The sequence below is a fragment of the Coturnix japonica genome, chromosome 2 (genome assembly GCF_001577835.2).
Source record: "Coturnix japonica isolate 7356 chromosome 2, Coturnix japonica 2.1, whole genome shotgun sequence".
Classification (NCBI taxonomy): domain Eukaryota; kingdom Metazoa; phylum Chordata; class Aves; order Galliformes; family Phasianidae; genus Coturnix; species Coturnix japonica.
In genome coordinates this window covers 38,378,065-38,404,715 of record NC_029517.1, presented here as the reverse complement: position 1 = coordinate 38,404,715, position 26,651 = coordinate 38,378,065, and the positions used below count along the sequence as shown (strand labels likewise).

Here is a 26,651-nt window from a genome sequence, read left to right as displayed (position 1 = left end):
TTAAAGCTTCAGCAACTAAAAAGTTACTGCAATAATGCAAGTTCTACTAAGTAATACATACAAGCAAAACCACCTGCTTGCTCCAAGCCCATTCAAGAAATCATAACAGAAGTGACACGCTCATCATTTATAAGAATTTTAGTTCCAAGCCGTGAAGACTCTTGACAAGCAGACAGAATACCAAGGACTCTATGATGCGCTGCTAAAAAAGTTCAGCTTTCTTCCCCACTGGGAAAGGAAAGGCAAACAGCTGATTCCTAACAAGCTGGATGTAAGTTTTGATTTGTTTTTCACAGTTATTTCCCATTCGCCAAGGTTTTCCAAATGCATTTGGGACCCGGAAAAGTCTACACTAGAAACTCTATTTCTCATTTTAACTGCTTTGAAAATCATCCTTTCTAATCTTAGTTACTATTAAATAAGCATACATAAATCTTGCAACTAAGTTCATGCAAATTCTGAACACCGAATTTCAACCACCAGTATTAAAATGACTTAAATATGCTTGCTAAGTCTTGTGTTTTTGTCATACCTCTCTCCAGAAGACGAACAGTGTTCCACACACAATAATTATCGATGACACCAGTATCTTAACAATCAGGTTTTTGGTCAGAATGCTATCCTTCAAATTTCTTGGAGGCTTCTGAATAACATCTTTATCCACAGGCTCCACCCCAAGGCTTAAAATTAAAGAAGCACCTCAGATTTTTATCATCATAGTGATTTGTTGCTTCTACACAAAGACTAGATTTCACAGGTGGGGAAAACAGATTTGAATCTTCTCTCTGCAGCCTAGGAATCACTTCATTTAAATAAGCATCTGTTATTTTCACCTTCAAAGCACTGAGTTGTAAGTATCAGTAACAGGTAACAGTCCAACACTGCAGTTTCAGAGTCCAGAAGTATGTGGTATCTATCAGACAGTATCAGAATTAGTAAACAACAGTTTTTAATGAATCTGCAGTATTAGTAATGTCCACCATGAACTGTTTCCTTGATAACTAAGGAATTCTACTGCTACATCCCTTTCACTGCTCCCTCCACCATCTATCCACAGTGAAGAAAGTCAGAGGAAGACTCTGGACAGAAGCCAGAATCTTGCATGCTGTGGATCTTTAGGTACCATGCTGCTCCCCAACCAACCACTGCTGGATGCCAAAGCAAGCCAAATGAATGAACAGGGAATTACAATGCAAACATTGTAATGCAAAGAAAGAACCACTCTGTTTCACAAACACTTCAGAGTTTCTTTTACAAGCAACCCTCTTCCTTGCTTAAGTAATTAGACCACAAACCTCTAACAGAATTTAAAGTAAAGGTAAGCAATTACTTACCTTTGAGCTGGAGGCCCATCCATAATAATATTGATCCATAAGATCTGCATGGCATTGAGAGGATTAGGAAAGTTCATTAATGTAGCCAGTGAGATTAAAGTCAATGCTGCTATACTCCTGTTGAAAGAATCCATTTTTATAACTGTCAGCATGGAACATTTCTGAAGATCCACTGATAACTGCTTTGCAAGCAAAACTTCATATATTTACGAGTACATATAGATTTTGACAACTTCAATCACAACTACCATAATACTAACTTTAAACGGTCAGAATAAAATAGAATGGAACAATTGGAAGGGACTTAGAAAGACCATCCAAGTCCAACTGCTTGATCACCTTAGAACCAACCAAAAGCTAAGGCATGCTATTGAGGGCATCGTCCAAATGCCTCTTGAGCATTGACAGGCATCAACTACCTTGATGGGAAACCTGTCTGAGAGTTTGACCACTCTCTCAAGGTGAAGAAATTTTTTCCCATGTCTAGACTGAGCCTCCTCTGGCACAGGTCTGTTCCCCCCCTCCTTTAAAGAAGAATGCTAAGGTGGGGCTATCCTGTCACTTACTGACTTTCCACATGTCAATATGAAAGACTGTAATAGAGGCCTGCTTACTGCATTATTTTCTGAATCTTTAAAAATGAAACAAAGCACCAAGTACAAAATATTAAAAATTCAATCCTAAAATTCTCTTGTCGTTATGATCACTGATACTTTCTAGTACAGTCTGTCAGTATGTGAAACCTAAAGTGTTCATATGAGTTTACACATTTGCTTTGTGAGGCTTTGGTTCAATCACAATGCAGTAAGAACCTCCTGATATTCTCAACAATGTTTCAGACTTACGTGCTCAGTTGAAATCTAACAAAATTTTTTATGTTATTATAAATTCCTTTACCCTCTTCAATGGCAGACCTGCAATTAAAAACAAAGATCATACCACTAGAGACTACTGCAACAAAGCTTAAATCAAACAAAAACAGTGTGTTATTTCTACTAACTGAAGCACAAACACAAGTAATCAAGAAAAGAGTGGAGCTGAGCCACTTTGACAGCCACCTTTCTTTACTGGAAGATCAATTACAATGGTTCTTACTCTGACTGCTTTCAAAATGAAATGTCAGTAGAAAAATTTCCTCCTTTTAAGGCTCGCATCATCTCTGATGCTGCCTCTGGAATCAAGGTGGATAATTAAACAAGCAAGCAAACAAACAACACACACGTTCCAGAAATGACAGAAACAGAGAATGAGTTCAGAAGGTCACGTATTCCTACCGCACCAGAGTGAAATACATACAGACAGAAAGATGTTTCATTAAAACTATACAGCACAAAGTATCAATACAAATGTCACCTACATTACTGTCTGAAAATCATCGTCCACAAGGATCATGTTGGCAGCTTCTTTGCTGACATCTGTACCCGCCTGCCCCATTGCAATCCCAATATCGGCAGATTTCAGAGCCACGGCATCGTTAACACCATCTCCTGTCATAGCTACTACTGCACCATTATTTTGCAGGGACTAAAGAAAGAGAAAAGAACATAAATCAGAGATTGAAACAGCCCATCCTATATAATCGTTCTAAATACAGTGGTTCATGGTTTTCCCAGAAGAACTATAGTACCATTATAAAATTCTGAAAAAGTGCAACTGTTTGTATCTTAACTCATCTTTTATACAAGGTTTTACATTAAGTTTTAGGTCATACATTCCATCTAGATTTGAAAGCCAGGATATATAGAATCTTAATGTTATGGCACTTTCGTAATTCTCAAAACATTCTGTCTTTTAATATTTGACTTTCTATTCTCTGTTTGTAATCAATATGAGAATTAGTACAATTGGAGAAGCACATCCCTATTTGTTAGCTTTGTTTTTTAGCTTCTGAATGGAAGCATTACCTCAGACATGACCTGAAATTCATGCCATTTTATTGTTTTATTCCTGCTTCCCAGAAGTAGCAGAAATATGGCTCTCTCAAGTTCCCAGTCAATTCAACTGCAATGCGACAAAATCTCCAGCTCCCAGCTCCCACCATATAACAAACTGATGCTGCCTACCAGTAGTGGCATAGCCCTTGTGGTTATCACGTACCTTTTTCAAGTCATATTTTCAGATATACTTCACTTTCATTTCTGGTTTCAACCAGATGCTCTGCAGCACATTATACTTTAAGTATGCGCACTACAAACAGTACTCACAGCCACCGTCCAGCAACGCAGCCACCAGTGAGACATACCTTTATAATTTTTAATTTATGTCGGGGACTGGCTCTGTAGAATACTGCAACCTGTTAAAAGCACAATGAAGGAGAGACACTTAGAACTGCATAAGATACTATAAAGCCAGAGCATAAGCACATGTTGTCTAAGGCCAACTATGCCCTTGTTTATTTTGAGGCTGAAGCGCCGGTGAAACATGCTTTTGTTATAGTGAAATCATTAATTCAGGAGAAGACTTACAGGTAAACAAAGTTGGTGCTACTTATTTCAAGACAGAACATACAATTTTAAAACCCTCTGAAATAATGAAGCAACTGAGACATAATGGCTTGCTACTGGGCTTCTTGACCGAATGCATGAAGACAAAAAAAGGCAAGCAACTCAGAAAAATGTAACTTGTACTATTTTATAAAGCATAGCATTAATGCATTGAAGTTTTAGTGCTAATTAATGAATATTCTAGCTGAGGAGAAATTATTACTTTTCAGTGTTCTTTCTACCTCTCGTCTATGCTGTAAATTAATTTGATTAAGTGGAATTCAGTTTTCACACAAGTTCCACACTGAAGTTAGACTTCTCAGCAGACTCATTAGACTCTACTTTATTGGTTGACTTCACTCAGCTCCTAGTGAGATTTTAAATACATGCTGCAAATCCAACTGGGTCTCAGGTCAAAGGTGCACAAAGTAATTTTGTTGCTTTGTCTTGTTATGTAATGTGAACAGCCTGTAAGAACAAGTATTAGCAAATAAATTTGGGGTTTCTTGGTGAGTCACCAAGACACAAAGCTTTCCCATTAATGCATATTTCTTAATGATACTGGCTTTTGGCAGAGTTGCTACAGTATGCTTCAGTCTCATTTTGCAAACTAAGCAGAATTTTGAAAATTTGTATAAATTTTGCAACAGAGACGCATACGAAGCTCAATTACATCTGATTATGACCATACATTTACCATGATGACATTGGTTAATGCAGTTAGTTACTTAGTAAGTAAAAGGTATTGAAGCAGCCAACGTAACAAATAGGACTCTCAAAATTCTTTAACAAGTGGCTTCCGATCAATCAGAAATTTAAGATTCAGTCATTCTTCTGAATTACAAAAGGACAGACTGATGGAACAAGAAAACTGCAAAGTCATATAAAAGTTACTGAGAGAAATAAAATGTTCTAACAACATAAAAGGGAGATGATGCTCACTGATAGGTAGCAAAATGGAAGTTCTGATATTGGTGCCAAAAGGTTAAAGAAAAAAAAACAACCCACCAACAATATGAACCATTAAAGAGAGACGAAGGAAAGAAAGACTGAATGCACTGAAAAGCTAATCCCATGAGTTGAAAGAGATGAATCTTGGTACAATCTTCTGTCAAACAAAGATCTGTTTGACCTGGGACAGCTTCCATATTCAGTCCTAAAAGCCTTTGGTAATTCACTGTATCTCTATTTCCATTACTGGAATCTCAAAAGTTACATTTCAGCTTTCCACATATAAAAGCATTTCTCAGTATAAAGGATATCCTTTACTGCATTTCAGTGAATAGCATATTGCTACCAACCTTGGGTGTTATTTGAGACAGCTGCTGGATATCCAGATCATCTATTTCTTCTCCAGAGATTGCCTGTGAATTTTTGGAATACAATCCTAGTCGACTAGCTGGAAACAGATAATTGGAGAGGTATTATAATAACAACTAACGCTTCAAACAAACAAACATTAAGCAGACAGTTACTCTTTAAAACTATTGTTTTCTGCAGTATTTCAGATTTGAAATGTCCACAGCATAGCATCCTAACACTTGACTCAGTATACTGAATTAAGTAAACTCTCGAGAAACTACTGCACACTACAAAGTCTGTTCTAATCAGGTATTAATTTCCTTTAAAATTCTTAGGTCAAGGTCTGCATCTCATTGTGTCAGGCACAATCTAAACATTCTCCCCAGAGAATTTACAATTCAAAAGTAACAGGACAGAAAACAAGAAATGAGATGGGGATGTGCACAACACTCAGATGCAAAATCACAACTGATAAAGCACTGCTAACTTCAAGGTGCACCTCTATGTGCACATTCAACTTTTTTTCACCATTGTCATGGACAAAAAGGATCTACAATCGAGCTAGCATATTATATTACAAAAATAAGCTAAGTTTGTTTAAATATTCATTTAGTTTAAATATTTACTAACAATACTTAACCTTCAAACTTAGTCACATGGACAAAACTGGATTGGGAAAGCACTGAAGTACTGAAATAATCCTAAATACTGTCAGCAACTATTTTAGTTTCTCCCTGTTGCTACAAGACAGTCATCCAAAGCTGATGGTAGGGAGGGTGGTGTTGGTAAGAATCAGAAATCAGGCATGTTACAACAGAAAGAATATGCAGTAGGAGAAAACATATACATATATTTAAAATAGCAGTGAGTCAAACATTACCAAATGAGAAAAACTGTACTAAAAGCAAAAATGAAAATGCCACTTCAGACTAGTTCCATTCTGATTACGCTGTGTCATATGTCTAGGCAATATACAGAACTCAAAAATACTAAAGACTTAATAACCACATTTCCTACCACATTGCCAACACAGAAAACAAGTAAAAAATGAAAAGTAGACTATTCATACCAATGGCAACTGCAGTCTCCTGTGAATCTCCAGTAATCATTTTTATTGCAACTCCCGACATAATAAGTGTAGTAACAGCTTCTTTTACACCAGTCCGTGGAGGATCAATTATTCCCACAAGTCCCAAAAAGGTCATCTGCCCTAACTCAGGACCAGAAGCTAAAGCCAGGACTTTCAGGAGACAAAGAAAAAATAAGTTAGGATTTGAAAATAACATTTCCACCAACATTTAAAACAACTGCCAACATTTGCTTTCCAAAATTAAAACTAAATAGCACATCTCTATAATAACCAAAGGCCTCAGTACTAGAAACCTTTATGAGTAGCTTCATTCATCTGAGTATTCTGCTTGAAATGAACCCAACACAAGCAGATATTCAGAAATGAGAACTAATTGAACTTATAAGCTAAAATACAGAAGTAGAGAGGGATTGCTGTTTCTTCTTAAACACGGGTAGCAACGTCTGTTGTCTTTAAGATTTCATGACAGGCTCTTTATAATAAAAGTAGTACACAGAAGACTTTATCAAACACAGGTTTTTTCATGTTCTCAAGAAATCTTTCACATTTATTCACAGTTTAAAACGTTTCTGCAGAGGAAAAAGGCATGGAGCTTTGTGGTTTCTGTGTCCATGCACAGTCTTTTACACAAGAGGACAAAGGGAAGATCAGTTAACAAACAAACAAAAAAAAGCTCAGAAAATAAAAATACATATTCTTTATTTAAATAGAGGCAGATTTTATTCACTACATGCCAAATATTTTCCAGAATGCCATTTTTACAATAGGAACCTTAATTCAAAGATATTTAAATGACTGAGTTGCAAAGAGAAAAGCAGGTTTTTCTTTTTCAAAACACAGCACTACATTTTCTGTTTGACAGTTCTCTGAAGCAGACGTACAGAGAATGATTGTCTGAAGAAAACAAGGCACAAAGAGACACCACTACTCCTTGTAAAACCTCTCCGTTTCTAATCATTTTATCACAGGGCTTTCCTGGGCCATACAGCACCCATACTTCCACATTTAAAACATCTATGTAGACTTAACAACCTGCAGGTCTCTTTACAGAAACCACAGACAGACAGTTACAGTGTCCTGTTTAATGGTTTACCCACAACCACTTCCAATCAATCATCTTCAGAAAAATACTTGCAGCTACATTTAAAAATCTAAGAGTCTGCTAATATAAAATGTAATCTTAACAGCATCTTCTGACTCGCAATCAATCATTTATACTAGCCTAACTCAAAAAGGTGCCAGGAATCAAAGAGAAAAATGAACACATTTCTTTAAAAAATAAATAATTAAAATTAAAAAAAAATCCATAATGAAATATGGAAGATGCCAAGTGGCAACGTGTTTTTCAGTTGTTATGGCTGCAACCAGCAATACCTTTTCTCACCTGCAGGAATTTAATCAGTGTTGTTATGCAGACCTTAAGTACATCACCTGCATCCTCCCTGTCCATTTTAATGAAAAATCAACCAATTCAGTGGCATTTCTTCAACAACAAAAAATCTTGTATCTGAATGTTATTTTAATTTCAACAAGCAAGCAGTTCCATTTAAAAAATAATTATCTGGAGACACTGAAACGCTCTTACCCCTAAGTCCTGCAGAGCCCATAGATGTCTTCTCTTGCTGGTATTGCTCTCTCTGTTGCTGAACAAGAGGTAGGGTCTGCCCCTTACAGTTATATGATGTACAATACCTAATTACTTGTTCGTAAGCACCTTTCATAAAGCAAACCTCTGGTTTGTCCTAAAATAGAAAGGAATTACGTAAATGTGTGTGTGTGTATACAAATATATATATATGCACATCTGTAAGAGTGTTTTACCTACTCTTTTCTGAAAAGCCTTCAGAACATGTAATGCAAATGAAAGTTACACTTTTAAACCCAAGAAAGTTTGAAGTATCTGTTTAAAGTATATGTTTAAGAGTGTTAATGCCAAAATAAGTTAATAATCAATACCTTACTGCAGTAGGCATCATTCACATGAGATATTGTGGAGTCACAGTTTATAAACCAAAGAGGCCATTCAAAGGACAGCATTCAAACTGACACAGTACATTAGACCTGAAAGACCTTTAGCTCATCACCTGATCATCCGTCTTTCTCCACAGGTCATTAAGTATATCACCTACATCCCTGTACCACAAATAACAACTCTAGCATTTTCCAGAAAGCAGGCTAGACTTGGTGGTACAAAGGGACTACAAATTCACTGCCTACCTTAAACACTTACTCCAATGTTACATCAACTTATTTCCCTTCCTCCCTTCTCCATTAAGAACTGCTGCCTCAGCTCAATTTCCAATCACTGATTCTCATCTTCTGTTCCTCGTTGTGCTATAAAGGCCCTTTTAATACACTTATTTTCTCCCTTTGAAGGTGTTTATGCACAGTAGTCAACACTGCTCAATTTTTTTGATAGGCTTATTTGACAGAGCTCTAATTCCACTGTATTTCCTTAGCCTTCAAATAATTTAAGCTACTTTTAAAATTGTTCCCAGTTTTTCAACAATATTTTAAAAATGCTAATATCAAAAACATCAGACACAGTAAAATCATATAGAAAAAACATAATTAGCAATTCCTGCTTGCTACTTTCTTTACAAACAAGGTTTGTATAACCTCATCTTCCATACAGAGAAAAGGGGCCAAAGGCATAGTTTCCAAAGCACAGATTTTACTGCGGTACTTAATGCTGTTGAAGACCCTTTTGGGTCAGAAATACTGTGAAATTATCCATAAATCTGGAATCAGACCTGTCACTGAACATATTATCTAGAAGCCTCCAGTTATCAGACTGGCAATTGTTATGTAAACATTGTTAACAGAAGTATTCATATTCCATTTAGACCAATCTGAATGCAAATACATGTGAAAGCACCAAAAGATGGAAAAATTGGTTAAAGAACGGTTTATGTTGATAATCCACATAACTAACATAAATAAAATCTGTGAACACCAAGGAATGAAAGTACTACTGCCATTAAAACCAGAAAACCTGTCTTTTCAAGCAAAAGAAATTCTTGATTATTCAACACCTACACATTTCTTCTTGCTCTAAATTCTTTAACTGAAACAGCAGAAGTCTGACAGACTTGCTTTAAATATTTGATGAGTGAGGAAAAGGAAGAAAAGCCAGATACATTCAAAGTTTGAGATATCAAAATACTTAGTGTTATTTCCCAGGATGCCTTTATGGAAAGAATTTCTTGGCCTCCTTATTCTCCATTTTAGAGCTTGAAACTGAAATTAGATAATCAAACCATATTCCCAAGACTGCGCATTACCACCAGCTTGCCACAATCTCTCAAGTGAAAAATGAGGACATTAAATAGAGTACATAATGGTTCTACAGAGCCAGTGGGCAAGGAAGCTGAGAATCCAGTTTACCTGCTGTGTTCTGTGAACACATTTAACTGCCATCCATTTCTGCTCTGAGCTGAAGGGATATTCAGCCTTCCTTATATAGTCCTCCTGGAGCCCATCTAAACCCATCTGTATAAAATAGAAAAAGCACCATAATGTAAGCACCTTTCTTTTCCAAATAGCTAAGCATTCTGTTTCGCCTTGCCAGTTAACTATAAGAAAATAATCTCCAAAGTTTCTCATCAGCACACTGTTCTCATTAGACAAACTTCTGAAAAACAAGCCCTCAATGAATCTAGTAGCTTCCTTCAGGCTTCAGCATAAGTTAGAACATTTCAGTCTGTTTTCTTTGACTCAAGGACTTGGAAAAACCTTGTAGATTACGAGTTTGTCAAAACACATTTAAAACAGCAGCGCTTATATAATTTATCCACAAGAAGGGTCTAGAAAATTATTGTATAAGGCTGTAGAAGAGTTGGCAGGAGGCAAGACAGTCATTTAAAGTTCAAATGATCCAATCTGAAAGGATTTTTCAAAAAATTATCATCAATATCTTCCAGCCATTTAAAAGGAAACTAACCACAAAGACTCCAGACAAAATGCATTTCATTCTTCCCACTAAATGCAACTTTCAGAATTCCATGCTCTACCCTTAACCAAGTCTGAGCGCTGATTATAGTGGCCACCAGCCATAAGCCATTCTCAGTACATACAGAGCCTCACAACTCTTTCAGTACTACCCTTTCCAGGAACAGATGTGAAAGATCTCTCCTCTTTTTCTTTAGGGTCCTGCCATAACAACAACCCATTAGTCCTTTCCAGTCAAAGACTGGAGACTTGGAATGAATCTCAGCAAGGTGATAAATCTCAGTCCTCAGTCGCATGGGGATAAAACAACTGGGTCGTACTCAGCTTTGAAGGTTTCTGAGTTTATACACCATTGCAGAAAAAAAAAAACAAGTACTAAAATGTCTTGCTACACTTCTCAGAAGCTCAGCATGTGTTGTAGCATAAAAATAACATTTAACCAGCATTCACAGTTCAAACTACTAGCTCCCAGCACTTAAAAGCATCGCAAATACTACAGGCACCAATGTGTCCATCATCAGATCCTCACTACTTCTGATGAGAACTGGGAAAGAGACAGCACAAACAACACTCAACAGGTAAATTAGCCTCTGGTGGGCAAAACGACAGTACTGCAAGCAAAAAGATGACAGATTTTCCTTCAGTTCCAAAACTTAACTTCCTGTTATCTTTCAGAATGCCCAAAGATTTGCAACAGAGAGGAAGTGCAGGAGACGACTAGTCGTAATGCAAATCTAGTAGTCAAAAATGAGGGGAAAATTGAGGAAAAAACCCCACATTTCTACACACCTGCCACAAATCAAAAATTACTATTGAACACCTACCTTCATTGCAAGAGCAATTAAAGCCCCTTCAGTTGGTTTCCCCATTAAGGTGTTGTTTCTTATCAGAGCATCATTGCAGACACAGCCAGCCTAAAAGATGATGAAGAAATAGGGGAGAATAGACAACACAGTGTAAACGTTGAGTACAGCTCTTACTCCATCATCAACTAAAAGTCACCTCTTTGTGACAGTATCTCACCTCAACAATTTTGCTAACAGATGGGTTGTTATAACCATGAATAACTTCACCATCAAGCATCACATCTCCGAACCTGTTATAACCTACCCCGGTAACCTGTAAGACAAAGAGCCAAAGGCAGTACATGAAACAGTTTGTGAGCCCAGTGAAAATTACATTAAGGTCAGATTTTCACTATGAAATACAGAAAACTACAAGAAAAGCCATCCATAATGATAGATTTTACCCAATGCAGAGTCTCCTACTAAGCATCTAATGTAGCAGGCATTAGATCAGGGAAAAAATTCAGAGGTCAACGGAGTTCTTCCATGAAATATACTGCTACAAAAATGTAGCAATTTTGTTCCTTATCATAAATAAATGCAGAGAATACTGTCTCCTTACTCAATTAGGACACGTTTTGGTTTTTTCTCTTCTCATTCTTCTTACTTCTGCTTTCTAATTTTTTCCTCCTGTTCTCCTTTACCCTGGTTAATAATGCATACCTCTGCTTGGGAATGGAAGTACACAGCTGAGTCCTACTTTCATGCAGGAGGAAAAAAAAACATACTTGAATGGCCTCTCAGCTGAGACTTGAGCAGTAAAATCATATTCTTAATGCATAAAACGTGGGCATCCAACTAGAATCCTGAAAAGTCTTCAGGTCTACTGCATTAACAGCTAATATATTTAACAGCTATTTCAAATTCTCTTTCTCTCGGGAAAAAGGAACTGATTTAATGTCACTATAAACAAATTATGCTAGGAATAAAGTAAAGAAGTAATTATGGCATTCCTACAAAATGTGAAGAACGGAAACTAAGTACCAGGCAAATATAAGTAACACAGAGAATTACAAATATCCAGTATTTATTCTCAAGTTAGTGACAAGGTCTCTCCATTAACCACAGCATGAATAAAACCCTAAACATGAGGAATCTAAAAATTTAAGAACTTGTACAGTATAATCAAGAGTACCTGGCAAACACAGTCAAGTAAAAGCAAAACTTAAGCCTAAGAGTCTCACTACGTACCTCAGCATGCTGCCCATCTGAAGTAAAAATGTGAGTAACCGTCATCTCATTCTTTGTCAGTGTCCCAGTTTTATCTGAACAAATTACATTGCAGCATCCTAAAATAACCAAACAGCACTTGTAAGACAAGGCCTATTTAGAATAAAGCGAGTAGCTTATGAACAAATTTCTACAAATACTGCAGCTGTCTCTATGAAGAAAAAAACCAACAAGATGTAATTCAATAAAGACAGACAATTTTCTACTATTTGTGAATATCTGTACAAGGTTCCTTACAAGTTTGTCTGATAAATCCAAAAAGATGCTCAAAATCCCAAATTCACAAGTTGCCTCAAGTGCTTCCATTCATTACCTCCTTAATTTTCTTCTTAATTTTCTATTACTGAAATTACTATTACTGAAATCTCAGCGGAGATTCTTAGCAGCATTCCTTCCCAGGTAAGGTGAGACTTACTACTAAAGCAGCAATTCTGAATGAGATTGAAACATTACTACAGAAGAATGGAAATGCATACATGCTGTTTTAACTTGGGAGAAGTACTTTGAAAGACTGTTGCAGTGTTTTGGCACTCCTGGACCCAATAGCCAGTCATTTTAAAATATAAAAGCTAAAGTTCTAGCATGAACAGTATAACTACTTTAAGGTGCATTACTATAGCATGTTTTCTAATATTTAAACTTGGACTTGTTTCCAGCTGAAAATAACATTCCCATATTCATGCCAAGAAGTTGGTTTGAAAACCATTTCCCACATCTGTTATTTGACAGGAACATCTTTGAGCAAACTAAAAATACTTCCACTGAAATATTTTCACCATTCTACCACGAACTGAGAGCACTCCACACATCTAACTACACAGGCAGGTTTCAGTGTTGAATGTCATTAGTGTGACATGCAATTAATCAGGGGACTGACAGCTGCAATTAAAACACTGTGGTTATAAGGCACGCAACTTGTGTTAAAGGCATTCAATTTAGGAATGATACCACCATACTTGCCAGCAAATAAGAATACCTGCTTCATTTTTACCACTGGCCATTAATATTCTAGTTGCTTTCCTAGGATTTATATCAAAACACCATCCCCAAGTTAGTTCTGTCATACCTAAAGTTTCAACGATAGGCAGTTTCTTTACAATAGCCCGTTTCTTCACCATTCTCATCACACCAAGGGCCAGCGTCACTGTTACTACAATTGGTAGTCCTTCAGGAATTGCAGCTACAGCCAAACTGAAATGAAAACAAATACATAAATATCTTGTCTTAGAATATCCTAGATAAACACATGCCAAGTGTTAGAATAGCACAGAATTTTATTTAAAAAAAACTAAAAATAATTGACAGTAATGTAAACAAGATCACAATATTTCATACAATGCTTCAAACTGCAGTTTTCATTGACCCTTTTTATTTAAAATACCAAAAACAATACCCAATCACTTAAATCTCCACAGATCCTGTTATTTAAATAAATGCTTTCTGTTATTTAAAGAAACTCTTCTGCCTTGTGTTCCATCCAGGTAATTAGCAACTCAGCAACTTCTCTGAGAGCAGAGAATTAGAGCATATTAACTGTTAATTCTCAGCAAACAGTATCCGAGGATGAAGTTTCCATAAAGTCCTTCTTCAGTTAATTTTTAGCACATGACACAAGGCTTGAATTCACTTCTTTTTTTTACTTACAAAATCGTATTTTATTTACTCAGTTGTACAATTTGAATCTCTGTCACTACTTATTGCCTATTTACAGATGTTTCAATAACACCCAAATCACCAAACATACATGATATGATGAGATGGACACATAGTTACCATGTCACTAAAAATTAACATTAGCTTGCTTTTCTGTAGCACAAAGTCTATTTTCACTCTGTATTCCTTACCTAAACTTAAAAGCAGAATCTGTGGGGATGTACATTATATTATACATCAAAAGCTTTCAAACACGTCCTGTAACGCATGGCCTACGCTGTTTAAAGACAAAAATCTTACCTCACGCCAATTGTGAACATATCAAGGATATGTTTCCCTTGCAACCAGCCAACCAGCATAATTACTCCTATAACGAAAATAGTTGTCATAATAAATATAAAGCCATTATGTACTGTAGCCTAACAGGAAAAATAAATCAATCACGCTGCTTAAAAAAAAATAATCTGTTATTTCCTTCACTATTGAACATGACTCCATTATTATGACAAAGATGAAGAAAGTTTTTGCCACTCAAGCCCAATCATACCTGCAGTGAGGTATGCACTGCAGCATACCTTGGATCAGAATATAAGACATGCTGCAATTTGAAAGGAAGCATTTAGAAGGTAGGAAACCATGTTTGTGCAAAGAAGCAAGCAAACATCCCTATGATGAAACCTACACTACGTTTTTAATCTTCAGATGATCACTTGCATTAACTCATTAAACAGAGGAGAATACAATTAGATTCACATAACAAAAATATATGAATTTTGGATATATTCACTATCCATAAAGATCAAGTCCCTCAGTCTTTCCAGGACTGCAATCAGTCACAAAGTAAACTGTCAGTCACTAAGTAAATTGTAGGTGTTTGCATAGATTTTCTTACCTATTATACCAAAGGAATACAAAGACAGCTGTTTTCCTAAGAGATCCATGCTCTTCTGCAGCGGTGTCTTTGGAGCCTTGGTGAACAGCAAACATCCCACAGTTAACAAGTTAAAAAGTATAATCTATATCAAATATTTCTTCAGGTGTGCAAATGTCAAGTCCTTGTCTTGGAAACTACTTGACGAAGATGCAGCTATTTGGTATTTTTCCACACATTCACTGAACAACAGAGACTTTGTTCCCTCATCATGTAGAATTGAAGAAATACGAAGAATACTTCAATGAAACTAAGTAAAATTTAGAAACATCCTTTGGGAGTTTTGTGATGTTTACAGCAAATTTAATATAAAAAAAATCGTATCAAAGACTTTGCAAAAAAACAAGGTTAACCAAAATCAACCACATTTCTTCCAGACATAAAAGTCCTTGATAACAAGAATAAAAACGACTTTTAGAGATGGAAACATTAAAGCCCTGAAAGACCAATTCTATCTCAGGAAGAATTTATTAGCTAGCAACAAAAATACCAAATAGGAAACTATAGGAATATTTAGTACCAAAAATACAGTACACAGGAATGGGATAACAAGAAAAAAAAAAACAAAAAACACTTTTTATAGATAGATCATAATATATCTATATATGTGTATATATATAAATATATATATACACACACACACACACACACACACACATATATATATATATATATATATATATACATACACACACATATACACACACACCAGGAAAGGAGATTTTTAAACTGCATGCCATTTAGTTTGTTTTGTGGTTTTCTTTGATTTTTTCATACTAATATATGCTGGATTACAGTATGGAAAGTGTGGCAATAGGAGGGAAAGAGGTTAACTGTAAAAATCTCTGCTGCACAAGTCAAGGCAAAAAACAGTGCACACTATGTGGGGAAGCTGACTTAAGAATTTAACTCAGTCTTACCATCAAAATTTGCTTTTAAAGTAAGATTATTATAAAATAAACATCAAAAATAACCCCAAACTACTCTGATATTTCAAAATGTTGATGGTACAGAATGTGCAAACGCTTCTTTCGTAATTCTTTTAATAATTGCAAATGTTACAACACAAACTAAAACCCATTGAATGGATCATATTTTCCTTGCAAGTGTAATGAAGTGGATTCTACTTTGGGCAATTGGACAGCAACATTGGATTGGACAGCAACACTGAAAGACATAGTAAGGTAATGCAGCTAACAACACGAGGTCTGTGGTAAACTCCTGGCTGACACATCTAATGCCTCACCTAATAGCCTCAGTAGCTCTGTTTTGACACATTTCAGAAATGTAATTCAGGGGGAAAAAAAGTGCTGCCTATACTATGTCTGATCATGTCCTGACAGCTGGAGACAGACTGTCACCTTCCCACCCTGTGCTGGTCAGGCAGCCAGAAAAGAGGTTAGAGGGGCAAAGGAAAACAAAGCTAAGAAACTGACTTCTGTGTGGATCAGAGAGCTGCAATAAAGAAAGTCACTACAGCAATTTGGTGAAGTCTGAGCTTCATAACCTTAGGAGGATAAGATAGAGATTATGAAGCAGCAGAAAACAACCCTGAAGTACACAGCAGAAACTTTTGGAGGGGAAATATAGTCCTGTACACAAATGTGCCATACAAAGCCCTTCTGTACAAAATCAGTTCCACTTGAAAAACACAGTAAAAGTTGTTCCATTCTTGAAAAGCTTTGGAATATTATTTTCAAAGATAATATATTTAGGTCACTTAGGGAGAATGCGTTACACTGAAGCCAATATTGCTTTCATGTTCAAGAGATAAGATTTGTTTTAACAAAAAGGAAAACATGAAAAGCACTGTAATTTAATCTAACAAAGTTCCTATAGAATAAACCCCCAAAACATAATTTGAATGAACAAAATGTACATCTCTAAAATATACATCCATATTTCCAGATATTCACTCTTACCTCTTCTGCTTGCATCATTTTGAAAACTTCCCCAAATTCAGAGTTTTCTCCAGTTCCAATAACAATGCCCTAAAAAACCCAAATAAGTAAAAAAATTCAATTCACATCTAAGGTTCAATTTTAACATTAGTGATTGTTCTTGATAGCTTTGACTCAAATACTGGGCAAATGCCATTTAGCCTGCTATGATTTTGTTAGCTGTGTTTGCAAGTTTAACTACTGATACAAATAAGAAGAATTTTTGTTAAAAAAAAAATATATATATATACATTTCAACTCTTAGAAACAAAGTTCTATTCTGTGTGCTGCTGAAGTACTTAGGTTTTGTTACAGGTAGTTAGTAAAGAGTGCAACGCTCAGCTAACACTGAGCACAATCACAGGCCTTTGTTCTCTAACACACAAATGCTGTTCTACAAGTTCTCTCTAGGATGTAATATCCCAAACAGTTTAACATCTGCTTCCTCCCAGTTTGAATACTCTTGACTATAGGCTTACACTCAATGTCTGAAAGAGCACCACCGAAAACAGCTTCATACTGTGTTACAGTAAAGTCACCCATATTTCCAGTAAACATTTCAATTTCTGCTCCATTTCATTTCTGTTGTTTTAGAAAAATGAAAATACATGCAGCCAGCAAAGAGCAGTTATCAATTGGTATAAGTGAGCATTAATAACCATGGTTATTCAATAATTCATTGAATTAATAACCATGGTTATTCAAATAGTTAAAACATGGAAGTTATTCTTCCCTATCACTCATAATTTTACCTTTGCTTTTCCACATCTGACCAACGTTCCCATGAAAGCAATGTTGCTCCTTGAAGTGAGGTCTCCATTGGTAGCTGCTGGCTGTGGAGCTGTGGATTTAGCGCATGGAGCCGTCTCACCTGTGAGGCTGGATTCATCGATAGAAAGGTCCACAGCCTTTGGAAGCAAAATACATAGACTGCTAAAAGCCACTTCTACAAGTAGCTAGAAGTGGTAATAAAAACTTCCCAACTCTAAACATTAAAAATATATCCAATTTATTCACATGAAAAGAAATCATATGTCAACATTAAACCTATTTTACAGGCCAACAAAGCAACAAGCAGTCCTACAGAATGTTAGAGCGATACTCTCACTTTGCAAAGTCAAAGTTTACTCCTCATTTTATGGTCAGGACTTCTTTTTCTATAAAACAGTCAAAAACTTGTAACCGATGTGTTCCATTGACAAACAAAATAATTAACTGTGAACGCAAATGCATAGACATTTTATCCTCTCAATTCTTCCTCTGTCCATTTCCTCTTAGCGTGGCCAGTAAGGAACAAGCTAACAAAAAATATATGTTATGAAGGGGTTTTTTTTTTGTCTACAACGTTCCTACTGGGAAAATGCATTCAGGCAAGAGTCACAATAAACTGGAAAAATGGTAAAGAAGTCCTTCCTTTAGGTTTCAATTTTGTGGGGTATTTTGGGAGCAAGTGTGAGCAGTTAGAGAAGGAAAAGAGAAAAAGGAATTATCCCATTAATGCTACACAGCTGTCTGATAGGAACAAAACAAGTTTTCTATAGATAGACTGTAAAATGAATAATATCTTACAAACATAAGAATTAAAATGTTCTTTCCTAATTGACATCAATTCTTAAATCCTCTATTGATTTTAATGGGTCTTGAATAGTGCCAAAGCTTAAATAATGGAATTCTATTGACACATTCCAAGTAACATAATTTTGTGTTACTAAGAAGTATAAAGCTCTTATTTGTCAGTAGATTTTAATACAATCTTCTTGAAAAAAGCAGTGCTGAAGGATTCTTGATCAAATTAAGTTACCAAATCTCTTTGAAAGGATAACCCTTGCAAAAAGTAAATAAGCATCAGTGACACCGTACTTGGTACCATCACACATAGCACATCACTCTGAGCTTAAAGAGTATTCTTAGTTTGTTCTTTCAGGGGGACTTTATTTTGAATTAACTCGGAAGCTCTCCAGTTCTAACTGCACAATGAAAGGTCTCACCAAGTTGTGCAAGTAGTACAGACTGGATCTGCGGCCAAAATTTTTGTCACTCTGTAGTAGTTTGACGCACATCTACTTTGATTTGGGCTAATCTCCTTTCCCATGAACAGCAACCAAACAAAAATACTTACTGCAGTTCAGATTTAGTGCATATCTTCTCATTGTCTCACAAAAAGAAATGCTATTAAACATTAGTGCAAGATCACATACCTCAAATAAACGTAGATCAGCCGGGACTCTGTCTCCAACAGACAGGCAGACTGTATCACCTGGGACTAAGTCTCTTGCAAGCGTGTGTTCCACTCTACCTTCTCGCACACTGTAGATGTAAATACAATGTCAAAGTGCATAACAACATCTCCTCTGGCATTCTGTCTGGGAAAATTGAAGTGCTGACCATGCACTGAAGTGTTACTAGTTTCAGCAAAATACAATTTCAATTTCGTTATTCATTTCTTCAGAAGGTTTTTATCACTTAACATCATCAGAAGCATCCAATGGCCAAAAATGCAGAGTATTATTTTAGAACCACACAACAATCTTTAAAACGAGTCAAAACAAATTAAGTTTAAAGACATAATGGCTTGCTATAAAGGTGTTTTAAGTAAAGCATTTTTCTTCTACTCATTTCACATTAAACTCAACATGACTTAATTATGGAGACAGGATGTGACGATTCCATACCAATGGCATTCTGGAGGCACAAGTTTACTAAGCTCTTCAAGAGATTTTTCTGATCGATACTCCTGCAGAGGAAAGATAAACATTTCAGCAGATGTGGACATACCTCATTTTAAGAGCTGTATTAAAACAATTTTCCAAAGACTTAGTTAAGATCTGCCCTTCAGCAGTTTCTTATTAAATAGATTTTAAAAAGCAAGTATGGTCCAAATGCTAAAATTTCACAGACTCAAGAATGTGCCCACATGCAATTTTCCTGAAAGGCTAGAAGAGGTCCTTTGCATTCTCCTTTAATACTTTCAAGGCTTTGTAGTACTTAATGGTAATGTTTTTAAACTTGGGGATCAGATGCACAACCAAGTTCTGCAGTTTAGCAAGGTTATACCAAAAATATCATGTTCATGTTCTCAGCCCCTGGAGAACAAACTCACCTCTAACTCAACACATGGATTAGAAAATAAACAATGATACAAAGCACAAACAGAAAGCTGTTTTGCCTTAGGCACACGCTAAGTAAAGCTGGGTATTTAAAGAATGAAAACAACTTTTTTTTTAATGATTTAGGAAACAAGATTCAGGGGGTAAAATTCCATACAAATTTGCAGTTAAAGTGATATGTTTAGAACACTATTGCTATGAAACTTAATATTTTAAAGTACTTCAACATTGTTTAATCTGAATGTTTCCTTACGTGCATTCTTTTGTTGCTGATTTCATTACCCATATAGATGCATAAAATGTTAAAGCAGGACAAATCAAGCACTTCAGAGAAGGCAACAGACTTGGATGAAAGCACAGAGCTCTTTAATCAAGCACTGTGCAGCTGCACATTGCATCAGGACAGCTACTTATTAAATATAAGAGTGTACATAAAAGCAATAATCTCATTTGTACAACAGATGTCTTACCTGAACAAAGGCAACCGTAACAACAATCAGTATTGCCTGTAAGAAAAGAAAAATAGATAAGAGAATTCCAAATGGCGATAAAAGTGATATCTGCTTCTGCCCAGCAATTTTTACTACTACACATTAGCAATATGGCTTGGAAACAGACTCTCATGCTCATAACGACTGGCTAACCCTCAGGCTTGCTTTAAAAAGCAACGCCATTGTCTATCTATGCCTATTGAGTGGCATCCAAGTGCCTAAGTAAGCTGATACTACTAAAAATAAGACTGATAACTAGATGGTGATTTTGAAGTAAAATTTCCAGTGCCTGGGAAGTAAACTTCTGTGTTTCTAAAAGGTGAGGAAGAGGTAGCAGTGGTGGCATTTCCATAACACAAATAAGAAAAATAATGTCTGACTGAAGTATTCACTGCCTTATTAATTGTCATAAAGCATCTATCTAGTTTAAATCAAGTAACTAGGTAACAGACTAAGAATAAACTGAAGACTAGAAATAAAGTAGTGAGCTGAGGAGCTGATCTGGAGCCATAAAATATCTCATTTATGAGAACAAGTAGAAGAAACTTGGGAACTCTGCCCAAGACTACCAAGGAATAAGACAATTCACTGACTACACCCTGAACAGCCAAGATCCCAAAGAGGCAAAACAAAATTGTCTGTAGGAATAACCCAAGAAGAGTGGAAAGGCATCAATAGGAATCAAATCCCCCATATCACACGCAACACTTCAACATAAACATCACGGGGCTTGTACGCATGCAGTGTGAAAATGAGTCAATGAATGAGGTCTATTAGATAATGAGAAAGATCAATTTTGTTTAAAGCATGACCTCCTCCCTCAATACAGTCTCTAATTGAGCTTTGTTATACTGATTGAATTTGTTACTCAAATTGAGTTGTTACAGTCATTCTTTATTGGTTGGCCTGTACCTTTGAAGACACAATCATATCTTACAAGTACACCCTTTGTAATTACTAAAAATCTAAATATGGCAATTTTGAAAGAGAAAGACCTTTCTAAAACTCTTAACTAAATCACAAGTAAACCCAGCAACTTTCTCTGCCTTGTTTTACACTGACATTACCCTTAGCAATGGAATACTAGTAAATAACTATATATGTGTATATATATATACAAAAATATTTTCCCTCCTTCTGTTGAATATTGCTACCTGAGTTACACATGCTTCTTTTGGAGGCAATATCACCTTCTACAGTTCATGCTACCTGCCACAGTTTGGCTCCCCTGGCCTCACATCAGCATCTCACAGTTTGTATCTATATGCATCAAGATGCCCGTATCCTCCGAAAGTAAAAACAGATAAATCACCTTAATTAACTGCAGTCAGATACCACCCCATATTAGCATTCATGTGATGTTCAAAGTAGAAGTGGCCACCCATTCTGAAGCACTTTTTCAGAAGATAACATTTGAGTTCCTTACCACAGTGATACTGACAGCATCATCAAACTGATGCATTAAAACACTGATGACCGCAGATGCCAGGAGAAGCATAATAAGGGGATTTTTAAACTGAAACAAAACAGAAGGGTAATTCAGCAGTACTCCATACAGAAAGACTATTTCATCTACACCTTAAAACACATCTAAAAATAACTGACTCTGTACAGTCCACATTTGAGGGTTGGTTGTTTTAAATATCAAAGTCCTTGTACAGGCCATATTCAATGGTAGCAGAAAAACATTCCTTGATCCATATTTTCAAAGTCAAAATATCTCCTTATTTGTTTATGCTGCATTTAAACACACACAAAAAAGCCTGAAACATATTCAAAACATTCTTGAGGTAACAACAGGCAGATCCTGTTCCCAGCAATTTATTATTACCGAGGTAATTTCATAAGTTCCAATTCACAACTTCTTGCTTTCCAAGATACAAGCTTTCATTTTAGATCACATGCTTTCTTCAGATTTCTAAGGCTAAAATAACAAAGGATCTTGTGTCTGCATGACAGCTTGTTCCTAACGCTGTCAAGAGAAGCCTTACAAAAGAAGTGAATCTTACAATAGAAGCAGAGGACATTCAAGAGCACATATGACAAGCACATCCAAAGCAAATACATATCTTAATAAATACTACCTAAAATAAGCTTCGATAATATGCTTTAGAAGCATTCTGATGCATCTAATTGAAGCTATGGATGGGACAATGAAGCATTGGTGTCAGAGGACAGCTAGCACATAAAGATGTTCCCACTCTTATCACCAATCCCATCATTAGTTCCTATCACTTGAAGGTCTACTTTAGAACTTCAGTGTACTGCCGCTTAGACAAGTTGCAGGAAACACAAACCAAAATGTTTAACATAAATTCCTTAGAAAACTCTTGTTTGAAAAGCTGCTTTATATAACTTTGCCAGGGACGCATAAGGGAAGCAAACTATTGGCAAAATAGTGCACCTTCACACCATTCAGAGATGCTGGACAGGCTCATATTTATAATAAATGGATAGGCTGTCTCCATCCACACCTTCAGTTCATAGGCAAAGCTTTTGCTTTTTCAAATTTTCCTTTGCCTATATAGTTATTCACACTTCATGTTCCTTTTAAGCATTTACCAGTCATAAACATTTGTGTCTGATTTCAGTGCAATTCATGCTCAAGCCGTTGCCTATAAGGAACTTGTACTTCTTCAGCCCTTAAGCTAGTTACAGATGGCAGCCTTCTGCTAGATGGGAACATTCATTCAAGAACAAAGCATGTAATCTAAACACTCATTTCTACACCCAAACGAAAGCTTTTTCAATAGGTAAATTAGATGCAAGCTATGGAAGATAATTTCTCACCCAACTTCAGTTTACCTACTTTTATCAGAATGCATTCATGTACATGAAAGCTACAGAACAGAGCATAAAATAACTGACCAAATATTAAAACAGAAAAGCAGAAAAGACAAAAATCTCAACCTGGGAAATATATTTTTTCCAGAGAGGTTCATCTTCACTAATATCAAATTCATTCCATCCATGGAATGCCCGTCTATGACACACTTCACAGTTTTTCAAGCCATTCTGAAGATTAGCCTATAAAAAAAATACAGGAAGAATAACACGGTCAGCAATTATACTATTAAGACAGCCTTCAAAATAAATCTCAACACTTAAATAACGGGTCTGAGATTACAAGCGTTTGGCCATCAGGCTTAGCCATCAGAAAGACAAATCTGGTGCTGCCGACTGTATGCCAATAAAAGCTAACTACTCACTGCTTTAATATAATAATTGACAGCAGAAATATTCAACCCAAAATTCACCAAACTAAAGCACCATCTGCAGTTGCACATCTCTAAATGACTGTTGATGTTCCCTGCAGAAAACTCTTCAGTAATCCAAACTGTGGGCACAGCTCCGACTCTTGAGAATTAAGGCAGGAGTTTGGGTGCTCAGCCAAATGACAGCAATAGCTTCAAAGTCTTGGGTTGTCTGTGGGCAATATCTGCCATGGTGTACTCCTCAAGCAGTCAAGCACACAGAAGATGAAAAAAGACCATCAATAAAGAAAATGATCCCAAATTCACTGGTTCATTAACCTGTCAATGGGTAGTTTTCTCAACCCCACTCCCCTTCTTAAAATGGAAGCTGCCCGAATATCTCAAGTATTCCTGAGCATTTCGATGTAACAATGTAAAGATCAACACACTTTTAGAAACAGACAACATCAAACTGCTTGATAATGCACACATCCGTCCTTAAGAAAGGCCAAATGTTCTGTAACATCAGCACAGCTTTAAGAGATGCAGAATTACTCACTTGCAGAATGCTTGCGACTTCATCGACTGGCAATTCACTTGCTTTTTTTGAGGACAGTACAGGAATCATTGTCTCATTGTCACCATCAGGGATTTGTTCAAGACGTGCAACCTAGAAACAAAACCAAAGTCTGAAGGAAATGGAGCACTAATATTTCGACAACACATGCCAGAGCAATGCAGTATTAATGCCACTGAAAAATCATTGTCAATAACCATTTGCACTAAAAAAAATTAAGATCTGCAGATTTGTTTTATTTTCATGCAGTATCACATGTGCAATTACAAAACAAAACACCGGATGTGCAACTGAGAAAACCGTATTTGTAATTAAGCATTAAGCCACAGCAAAGATCCTTACAGTTACATATATTTATGCTCCTTTACCTCCCTATCATCAGTAACTGGGCAGAAGGTAATAACTCCAGATTAAATTGCACTCCGTGCCCCTACTTTCTACCTACTGATGAAGTCAGCCTAAGCACGCATATTTGTGTGATACTGTAGACAAAGAAGGGAAAAAAAACATTAAGAACAACACAAACAAGAGCACAGATGCACATGAAGTCACAGAACTTAACTGACTACAGTACAAGAACTTCAAGACAACGCTGCTACAAGAATATATTGCTTTTTAAGAAATAAAAACATTTTTGTAGGGAAGAACAGTGTTTTAGCAACATCGACAGCATAGCTCAGTACTGCATTTAAAGAGACTGAAGAGTTTCAGAATTCTTGCTTACACAAGATGTGAAGCTCAATCAATGCTCTCGTCCCACCCCTCCCCTACCCCCACTCTATGGTGCTGCACACACAGTTAACTCACATCTCGTACACCTTGCTTCTGCCACTCCATTAAGCTGAGCACATCGACCACATAAACATGCACACCACAGAAAATGTTTTCCCATTACACTTGCATAGAATTTGAATGCGCCATTTAATGCCTTCATACAATAAAGGTTTTGAATTTCCTCTGCAGATGCTGTAATACAAATACTTTGTATGAAAATGTGTTAGAAGATTACAGCATTTTTATCCCCTAAAAAGCTATGACAGCCTTCATTTTCTATACTACAGACAGTATTCTACACTCAAATATGATAGCTGCGATTAATTCAACCCCATTTTTGTTCTTCCAGCTGCTTACCTAAGTAAGATTACACCGAGCCTTCATCCCATGTGCCTGAGGGAAGAATGAATGAGGGTAAAAGCACCACATGCCATATTGTCATGGAGCTCCTAAAATTTAGCACTGAGTAGGTACTTATTGAATCCAATGTACACACACTCACAAAGGCCTTCTTAAAAAGTGATGATGAACGAACACACATTGTACATTATTAACATGATACCTTAGCAAAAGTTAACTAGAAAGTTACCATTTCTAAATGCTTACGTGTATCAACTGAGACAAATTGAGTTAAAATGTTTCAGGGGGGAGGAAGAGGAAATCACAGTACTCTGTGCCATATTGCTCTCTCAACACTTGTTGAGGTTCTCTCAAAATACTTCAGGTATACATCAACTGCTTTTGACATTAGGGACAAAAAAAAACCAACAAAACATAAGTAGAATTTTTTACCTAGCAAGGGATGTCTTCATGAGATGTAAAGACACAGTAATTCAATACTTTTCAGAAACACAAGTGGTAACAAGAACTTGCACCAGGCAGGTTGCGTTATTCTGCACCAGTGGGACAAACACTTGTCCCACAGCCTAAGGTTTCTCCCACAACACAGCATCCTTCTGCAGAACTGAGCTATATTAGAGCAACTTAGACTAGAGCAGCAGAATGACAGGTACTTCAGCTAGGAAGAATGCAGACATTATGACTCTCAGCCTTACATAATACACTCTGGTACACAAATATTCTCCAGGACTTTACCACTGGAAGTGATGCAACACCACAGTCACCCAGTCTGCCAAGCAGGCATTCAGCCTCTGCTCAGATATAGCACTGCTCGGACTAGTGTCCACAATGCACTTGATGCTTGTGAGACTCAGTCCATAGAAAGAAACAGTGTCATTCAAATCCACCTTGCAGAATCTTCAGTATATACTGCACCTGTGTGTAGGCTGCAAAGACCAAGTTGGGCTCTATGATCCTTATGGGTCTCTGCCAACTTGGGATATTCTTGTGACCTGTTCTGAAATAGGAACACACACAGTTAAGGCTGCTGAAACCAGTACTTCATTTAAACTTCAGTCCTCAGGAAAAGGCTACTGGAGATGATGCCTTCCCATTCTTCAGAAGTTTACACTCAATTTACTTCTACATGTTCTTTTCTTAAACCCAACAGTTACCCAGAATTTTGCCACAATCTCCCCTTTTTGATACAACAAACTACTGAACTACCAGCTCACGTTCTTTCCTTTGCAGTTTCCCCTTTAAAGACTAGCATTTGATTTTAGTTGAAAGGAATGACATGGATGTGGTGTCTAGTTACCAACCTCCAGAATTTAAGGCTGAAAACAATTAAGCCCAAGTACTATTTCAAAACAAACCCATAAACACACGATTTTGACCAAGATGACCACG

At 36.5% G+C, this 26,651-nt stretch overlaps 1 protein-coding gene across 1 annotated transcript in view; it reads right to left on the bottom strand.

Annotated features, from left to right (window-relative positions):
• ATP2C1 (ATPase secretory pathway Ca2+ transporting 1) overlaps positions 1–26,651 on the bottom strand; it is an 85,384-nt gene that overhangs the window by 2,418 nt on the left and 56,315 nt on the right. Inside the window, exons 5-27 of the mRNA XM_015854047.2 lie at positions 24,111–24,221; positions 23,268–23,384; positions 21,784–21,873; positions 20,337–20,372; positions 19,432–19,493; positions 18,958–19,066; positions 17,512–17,667; positions 16,742–16,810; positions 14,781–14,856; positions 14,189–14,255; positions 13,302–13,426; positions 12,197–12,294; positions 11,184–11,279; positions 10,985–11,074; positions 9,597–9,701; positions 7,795–7,951; positions 6,189–6,359; positions 5,119–5,216; positions 3,577–3,627; positions 2,692–2,858; positions 2,180–2,248; positions 1,335–1,451; positions 533–680 (exon numbers count right to left, since the gene is read on the bottom strand). Of these exons, the coding sequence (XP_015709533.2) occupies positions 533–680; positions 1,335–1,451; positions 2,180–2,248; positions 2,692–2,858; positions 3,577–3,627; positions 5,119–5,216; positions 6,189–6,359; positions 7,795–7,951; positions 9,597–9,701; positions 10,985–11,074; positions 11,184–11,279; positions 12,197–12,294; positions 13,302–13,426; positions 14,189–14,255; positions 14,781–14,856; positions 16,742–16,810; positions 17,512–17,667; positions 18,958–19,066; positions 19,432–19,493; positions 20,337–20,372; positions 21,784–21,873; positions 23,268–23,384; positions 24,111–24,221 (2,385 nt within the window). The remainder of the gene's footprint in view (positions 1–532; positions 681–1,334; positions 1,452–2,179; positions 2,249–2,691; positions 2,859–3,576; positions 3,628–5,118; positions 5,217–6,188; positions 6,360–7,794; positions 7,952–9,596; positions 9,702–10,984; positions 11,075–11,183; positions 11,280–12,196; positions 12,295–13,301; positions 13,427–14,188; positions 14,256–14,780; positions 14,857–16,741; positions 16,811–17,511; positions 17,668–18,957; positions 19,067–19,431; positions 19,494–20,336; positions 20,373–21,783; positions 21,874–23,267; positions 23,385–24,110; positions 24,222–26,651) is intronic.